This window comes from Sardina pilchardus, chromosome 4, assembly GCF_963854185.1.
Source record: "Sardina pilchardus chromosome 4, fSarPil1.1, whole genome shotgun sequence".
NCBI lineage: Eukaryota > Metazoa > Chordata > Actinopteri > Clupeiformes > Clupeidae > Sardina > Sardina pilchardus.
This window is the reverse complement of record NC_084997.1, coordinates 39,637,149-39,645,330: the sequence shown is the minus strand read 5'-3', so window position 1 is coordinate 39,645,330 and position 8,182 is coordinate 39,637,149. Positions and strand designations below refer to the sequence as shown.

Sequence of the window (8,182 nt, the reverse complement as noted above, 5' to 3'; positions counted from 1 at the left end):
TGCCCCCAGAGTGTAGCATCATGAACATGCCCCCAGAGTGTAGCATCATGAACATGCCCCCAGAGTGTAGCATCATGAACATGCCCGCATAGTGTAGCACTGTAGCATCATGAACATGCCCCCTGAGTGTAGCATCATGAACATGCCCCCAGAGTGTAGCATCATGAACATGCCCCCAGAGTGTAGCGCTGCAGCATCATGAACATGCCCCCTGAGTGTAGCATCATGAACATGCCCCCAGAGTGTAGCATCATGAACATGCCCCCTGAGTGTAGCATCACGACCATGCCCCCAGAGTGTAGCATCATGAACATGCCCCCAGAGTGTAGCGCTGTAGCATCATGAACATGCCCCCAGAGTGTAGCATCATGAACATGCCCCCAGAGTGTAGCATCATGAACATGCCCCCAGAGTGTAGCATCATGAACATGCCCCCAGAGTGTAGCATCACGACCATGCCCCCAGAGTGTAGCATCATGAACATGCCCCCAGAGTGTAGCATCATGAACATGCCCCCAGAGTGTAGCATCATGAACATGCCCCCAGAGTGTAGCATCATGAACATGCCCCCAGAGTGTAGCATCATGAACATGCCCCCAGAGTGTAGCACTGTAGCATCATGAACATGCCCCCATAGTGTAGCATCATGAACATGCCCCCAGAGTGTAGCATTGTAGCATCATGAACATGCCCCCAGAGTGTAGCATTGTAGCATCATGAACATGCCCCCAGAGTGTAGCATCATGAACATGCCCCCAGAGTGTAGCATTGTAGCATCATGAACATGCCCCCAGAGTGTAGCATCATGAACATGCCCCCAGAGTGTAGCATCATGAACATGCCCCCAGAGTGTAGCATCATGAACATGCCCCCAGAGTGTAGCATCATGAACATGCCCCCATAGTGTAGCATCATGAACATGCCCCCATAGTGTAGCATCATGAACATGCCCCCAGAGTGTAGCATCATGAACATGCCCCCAGAGTGTAGCATCATGAACATGCCCCCAGAGTGTAGCGCTGTAGCATCATGAACATGCCCCCAGAGTGTAGCATCATGAACATGCCCCCAGAGTTTAGCATCATGAACATGCCCCCATAGTGTAGCATCATGAACATGCCCCCATAGTGTAGCATCATGAACATGCCCCCAGAGTGTAGCATCATGTGTAGCATCATGAACATGCCCCCAGAGTGTAGCATCATGAGCATGCCCCCAGAGTGTAGCATCATGAACATGCCCCCAGAGTGTAGCATCATGAACATGCCCCCAGAGTGTAGCATCACGAACATGCCCCCTGAGTGTAGCGCTGTAGCATCATGAACATGCCCCCATAGTGTAGCATCATGAACATGCCCCCAGAGTGTAGCATCATGAACATGCCCCCAGAGTGTAGCGCTGCAGCATCATGAACATGCCCCCAGAGTGTAGCGCTGCAGCATCATGAACATGTCCCCTGAGTGGGGCATCATGAACATGCCCCCATAGTGTAGCATCATGAACATGCCCCCAGAGTGTAGCGCTGTAGCATCATGAACATGCCCCCAGAGTGTAGCGCTGTAGCATCATGAACATGCCCCCAGAGTGTAGCATCATGAACATGCCCCCAGAGTGTAGCATCATGAACATGCCCCCAGAGTGTAGCATCATGAACATGCCCCCAGAGTGTAGCATCATGAACATGCCCCCAGAGTGTAGCATCATGAACATGCCCCCATAGTGTAGCATCATGAACATGCCCCCAGAGTGTAGCACTGTAGCATCATGAACATGCCCCCATAGTGTAGCATCATGAACATGCCCCCAGAGTGTAGCATCATGAACATGCCCCCAGAGTGTAGCATCATGAACATGCCCCCAGAGTGTAGCATCATGAACATGCCCCCAGAGTGTAGCGCTGTAGCATCATGAACATGCCCCCAGAGTGTAGCATCACGAACATGCCCCCAGAGTGTAGCATCATGAACATGCCCCCATAGTGTAGCGCTGTAGCATCATGAACATGCCCCCAGAGTGCAGCACTGTAGCATCATGAACATGCCCCCATAGTGTAGCGCTGTAGCATCATGAACATGCCCCCATAGTGCAGCACTGTAGCATCATGAACATGCCCCCAGAGTGCAGCACTGTAGCATCATGAACATGCCCCCATAGTGTAGCACTGCAGCTGCCTGGCCACTCTAGCTGCTGAAGGTAGAACTGATTGTTTTCTGTCTTTGTACCAACAGAACTCGGTAACCTCGAGAATCAACATCTATGAGTGAAATCACCGGAGGCCAACCTTTACTGATACAGTGATCTGGATCCACCTTTACTGATACGGTGATCACGATCCACCTTTATTGATACGGTGATCACGATCCACCTTTATTGATACAGTGATCACGATCCACCTGATACAGTGATCACGATCCACCTTAACTGATACGGTGATCTGGATCCACCTTTATTGATACAGTGATCACAATCAACTTTTACTGATACGGTGATCACAATCCACCTTTATTGATTCGGTGATCACGATCATTGTGTGTTAAACTCCAAACTAGCGACAGAGCAATTGCCCCCATCTGTCTTTTAAGTATTCTGTTTGGTGTCATTTCTGTTTGTAATTGCAGTGTGTGGGATTAAACAATCAGAGATTGAGCGTTTGAAATGACCATCTTGTTTATTGTGTGTGTGTGTGTGTGTGTGTGTGTGTGTGAGATTAAACACAGAGATTGAGCATTTGAAATGACCATCTTGTTTGTGTGTGAGTGTGTGTGATTGAATACTCAGAAGTTGAGAATTTGAAATGACCATCTTGTTTATTGTGTGTGTGTGTGTGTGTGTGTGTGTGTGTGTGTGTGTGTGTGTGTGTGTGTGTATGTATGTGTGTGTGTGTGTGTGTGTGTGTGTGTGTGTGTGTGTGTGTGTGTGTGTGTGTGTGTGTGAGTAAACACTCAGAGGCTGTGTTTTGAAATGGCCGTCTTGTTTATTGTAAATAAAAGGATAAAGGCTTGAGGAAAAGCACGGAACACTGCCACACACTGACGACACACACACACCTCGCCAACCCACGCAGAGACACACACAGCAGCTCCACACACACACACGAGCTAGCGCAGCACCGCGGGGAACACAACAGGCCGCTTAGAATTGTCAGAGGAGCTTGGAACCCACTCTCGCCAAAATGAGTGTCGTTACACAGAATCTGTGCTAGCAGCTAATCAGCTAATCAGCTAATCACAGGAAACACTAGCATTAGCGTTAGCATTAGCATTAGCTCTCAGATCAGACGGGGTCATCCCTACGCTCCCTGGGTCCTATGTTCCCTGGGTTCTATGCTCCCTGCGCTCCTGGGTTCTATGCCCCCTGGGTTCTATGCTCCCTGTGCTCCCTGGGTCCTGTGTTCCCTGGGTTCTATGCTCCCTGTGCTCCCTGGGTTCTATGCTCCCTATGCTCCCTGGGTTCTATGCTCCCTGGGTTCTATGCTCCCTGGGTTCTATGTTCCCTCGGTTCTATGTTCCCTCGGTTCTATGCTCCCTACGCTCCCTGGGTTCTATGCTCCCTGCGCTCCCTGGGTTCTATGCTCCCTGGGTTCTATGCTCCCTACGCTCCCTGGGTTCTATGCTCCCTGCGCTCCCTGGGTTCTATGTTCCCTGGGTTCTATGCTCCCTACGCTCCCTGGGTCCTATGTTCACTATGTTCCCCATTTTTCCCCAAAAGGGTCCTATGATCCCCAGCCGCAATACAGTACATACATATTAATTTGGGAAAAGCGGGAAACCCCCGGTCCCATACAAAGTGGGGAACATAGGACCTGGGGAACATAGGACCTGGGGAACATAGGACCTGGGGAACATAGGACCATAGGACCCGGGGAACATAGGACCTGGGGAACATAGGACCCAGGGACCATAGGACTCGGGGAACATAGTTACGCTTCTAACCACTGGAAACATTAGCACAGCCCACAAAGAATGTGTTTGGGTGGCACAGACATTCACTAAAAAGAAAGTAGGTAGTCCAGCATGGCTAGGAAAAGCCTAACGGAGCAAATTAGTAATTCAGATAAGCCTAACTTGGCAGCCTAACATATTTACACAACTGCGTAGATCAGAATAGTCTGGCTGCAAACTCAGGAAAGCCTAGCTGGGCAGACCAACATATTAGCATGGGTCAAGATAACCAACTGTGCCGGAAAATGTGCTAACATGGTTCAGGGTAGCCTTGCTGCACTAGCAAACACATTGGCATGGGTCAATATAGCCTGACTATGCTAGCAAATGTGTTAGTATGGGTCAGGATAGCCTAACTGTGCTAGAAAATGTGTTAGAATTGGTCAGGATAGCCTAGCTGTGCTAGCAAACATATTAGCATGGGTCAATATAGCCTAGCTGTGCTAGCAAACACATTAGCATGGGTCAATATAGCCTAGCTGTGCTAGCAAACGTGCTAGCTGCTGTGTGTGTCTCCTTCAAGCTAGCTGTGAGTGGGTCACCACTGAGAGTTAAATCATGAAAATAAACAAGTAAACAGCTTAAAAGGCAAAAAAACAAAGACAAAAACAAGTCATAAGAAACTATAAATAGAAAGGATGCACGTTAGTGTAGGAAACCATAAACACTGTCCCTGTAAACATTGGCCTCAACTGAAGGTGAGCGTTACCATAGTAGCGGTGCAGCCGTAGAGTCGTTATTAGTAGTAATAATCGTTCATAAGGACCACATACAGGTACAGAGACAACACACACACTTCACCCCTGAGCACCGGACCTGGACCAGGGGCCCAATAGAACCTAGAGGCCCGACAGAACTGAAGGAACCAGGGGCCCAATAGAACCTAGAGGCCCGGTAGAACTGAAGGAACCAGGGGCCCAATAGAACCTAGAGGCCCGACAGAACTGAAGGAACCAGGTGCCCAATAGAACCTAGAGGCCCGACAGAACTGAAGGAACCAGGGGCCCAATAGAACCTAGAGGCCCGACAGAACTGAAGGAACCAGGGGCCCAATAGAACCTAGAGGCCCGACAGAACTGAAGGAACCAGGGGCCCAATAGAACCTAGAGGACCGACAGAACTGAAGGAACCAGGGGCCCAATAGAACCTAGAGGCCCGGTAGAACTTAGAGGCCCGGTAGAACCTAGAGGCCCGGTAGAACCTAGAGGCCCGGTAGGCCCAGGGGAGTTTACACCATCTGGAGTGACAAAGGAACGCAGAGCAAGAGAAGAGCACACACACAAACTCACTCACACACACGCACATACACACACACACACACACACACACACTCACACACACGCGCACGCACGCACACACAGACACACACACACCCCTCAGCCCTCCCCCCACCCCAAGTCCAAGAAGAACCAGCCAGGACACACCATGCACCGGGGGAGACACACACACACACACACACACAAATACAAATGCGCGTGCACATATTTACACACACACGCGCGCGAGCGCGCACGCACACACGCGCACACACACACACACACCATGCACCAGGGTGGGGGGGGGGGGGGTACTGTGACACCTGTATGCAGCCATATGTGGGGTTTGTGCTGTGTGTGTGAGCATCTGTGAGTCCGTTTGTGTGTGTGTGTGTGTGTGTGTGGATCTCTCTTTCTCTCTATCACACACATACACGTATGCACACACACACACACACACACTGTTCAAGTTCACTGTTCAAAGCATAACATAAGGACAATACTACTAGAGTGTGTGTGTGTGTGTGTGTAGAGATGTGCAAGTCCTCTCTGTATCTTTATTGGCTCAAAGCCTTGATCACATGACCACTGTGTAAAAAGAGGCGTGAGAAATACAGAAATAGCCCCGCCCCTCCGTTAAATACAGCCGTGTGATTGGGTTACAGGGTTGAACAGAAAGGTTGAAGGTCAAAGGTCACACTGAAGCCACATAGTTACACACACTTTTCTCTGTGAATCAGAACAACTGCCTTAGTCCCAAAAACACACTCACACACACACACACACACACACACACACACACACACACTCTATTTGTCTTCTACCAGGTGCCAGCTCTTTCACAAACATGCCTTTAAATATTCCCATCATGTCCTCTGTGGTTTCCATGGCAACCCTCACACACTCGAGTGGTCCAATAGAGAGACACGAACACAGACTAGCATAACACTGAAACTCCGCCCCCTCTCCCCTATTGGTCAGCTGTACACAGTCCCCGTCTGTGACATCATCATTGTGCGCCAGCGCGGCACAGCGCTCACAGCAGGGACCCCAGATCCGTGGGATTGGTTGTTTTGATGTTTGGACTTGGTTTCCATGGCGGTCTTGAAAAGTGGGTGTGGCTGGAGGCAGGGTGGGAGGAGCTTCTACCAGCTGAGCAGGGAGGTGCGGCCCAGCGTCATGAAGTACACCTGGCTGGAGCCGCCCGAACGCACCGACGCAAAGAACACCTGCACACACACACACACACACACACACACACACACGTTATTATACAGTATACTTACCTTTGAATGTGTGTGTGTGTGTGTGTGTGAGTGTAGACTTGTGTGTGTGACAGAGAGTGTGTGAGTGTGTGTGTGTGTGTGTGTGTGACAGAGTGTGTGTATGTGGTGTGTACTGTGTTTGAGAGTGTGTGTGTGTGTGTGTGTGTGTGTGTGCGTGTGTTAGGGGTGTAAAGGTTACCGTTTTCAACGTTAACGATGCCAGTGCATCGGAAAGCGAACCCCTGGATCAGTCTAAATGTTCCACAAGTATGAATTTAAAGTGCCAAAGCGCGACCCTGACTCACTAACACACACCAACAGAGCGGCCGTGTGTGTGTGTGTGTGTGTGTGTGTGTGTGTGTGTGTATGTGCCAGCCTTCTCCAACCAGGCTGAGTAGCGGTGCTGCTATAGTGGCAACAAACTAGTCGTGGAGTTTAGTGAAGCGCAGCGTGGACTAATAACGCGTGTGTGACGTTAACGTGTGTGTATAAGGAAGTACTTTGATCTCTTTGAAATTCAGTCTCTGCATTTATCTAAATCTGTAAATTAGTGAACACACACACACACACACACACAGCACACAGTGAAGCACACACACACACACACACACACACACACACAGCACACAGTGAAGCACACACACACACACACACACACACACAGCACACAGTGAAGCACACAAGAAGGTGAGCTGAAGCACACACACACTAACCTGGAACAGTCACCTGCCTGCTCAGGGAGCAGTGAGGGGTTAGGTGCCTTGCTCAAGAGTGTGTGTGTGTGTGTGTGTGCTCAAGGAGAGCACCAGCATTCCCGTCTCCACAGGGGAATCCCCAATGCTCCGGTGTGTGTGTGTGTGTGTGTGTGTGTGTGTGTGTGTGTGTGGGCTCTCACCTTGTCGTTCCTCTCACACAGGAACTTGAGTCTCTGGGCTCTCTTGTGCATGAAGACCCCGTCCAGGTGGCCGGTCTCCACGGAGCGGATCTCAATGGCCTTCTCCCCCCAGCCCATGATCTGGTTGGAGCGGATGTAGGCTGGAACAGAACACAAACCTCATTAGGGTGTGTGTGTGTGTGTGTGTGTGTGTGTGTGTGTGTGTGTGTGTGTGTCTCACTCTCCGCCTCTTTCTCTCCTCTCTATAGTACCACATTATAGATTACCATTGATATCAACACTAACCATCATCACCTACCATCAACCACAACACATTTCCATAATAATCTTAATCTTAACACTAACCCACTCTATCTCCCTTCCCCCCCCCCCCCCCCCCCCCCCCCCCTATACCCCCCCTGTGAGGTAAACCATCAGCCATCCTGACCCCTATGGACAATTTATTCCCTACACTGGACTATTTCAACTTTCTGACCTTTTTCTAAAATAACTGACCCTAGGCAGATGGGTTGGGCCCTTGAGTCGTGGATCTGTCCGAGAGTTTTTCTTCGCCCTGTTACTCATGGGCTCTCTTTCAATGTTTAACACTCTGTAAAGCGTTAAAGTGAAATTAAATTGAAATTGAAACTGTGTGTGTGCGTGCGTGCGTGCGTGCGTGCGTGCGTGCGTGTGTGTCCGTACCCACGGAGGTGGGCATCTCCCCCCACTGCAGCACCACGTCCTTGGTGATGCGCCCGTAGGTGTTGACGTAGACGCCCTCGTCCTCGTAACACACCAGCAGCTCGATGCCGTCCGTGTTGGGCAGGATGATGATGGCGTGGGACT

At 50.3% G+C, this 8,182-nt stretch overlaps 1 protein-coding gene across 2 annotated transcripts in view; it reads right to left on the bottom strand.

Annotated features, from left to right (window-relative positions):
• Positions 1 to 5,501: 5,501 nt before the first annotated feature.
• Positions 5,502 to 8,182, bottom strand: part of LOC134079225 (mitogen-activated protein kinase kinase kinase kinase 4) — a 57,750-nt gene continuing 55,069 nt past the window's right edge. For both annotated transcript variants that reach the window (XM_062535443.1, XM_062535444.1), the window contains exons 25-27: positions 8,039 to 8,182; positions 7,358 to 7,497; positions 5,502 to 6,426 (exon numbers count right to left, since the gene is read on the bottom strand). The exon at positions 8,039 to 8,182 is cut by the window's right edge and continues 16 nt beyond it. In XM_062535443.1, coding sequence (XP_062391427.1) covers positions 6,343 to 6,426; positions 7,358 to 7,497; positions 8,039 to 8,182 — 368 coding nt within the window. In that variant the 3' untranslated portion in view covers positions 5,502 to 6,342. The remainder of the gene's footprint in view (positions 6,427 to 7,357; positions 7,498 to 8,038) is intronic.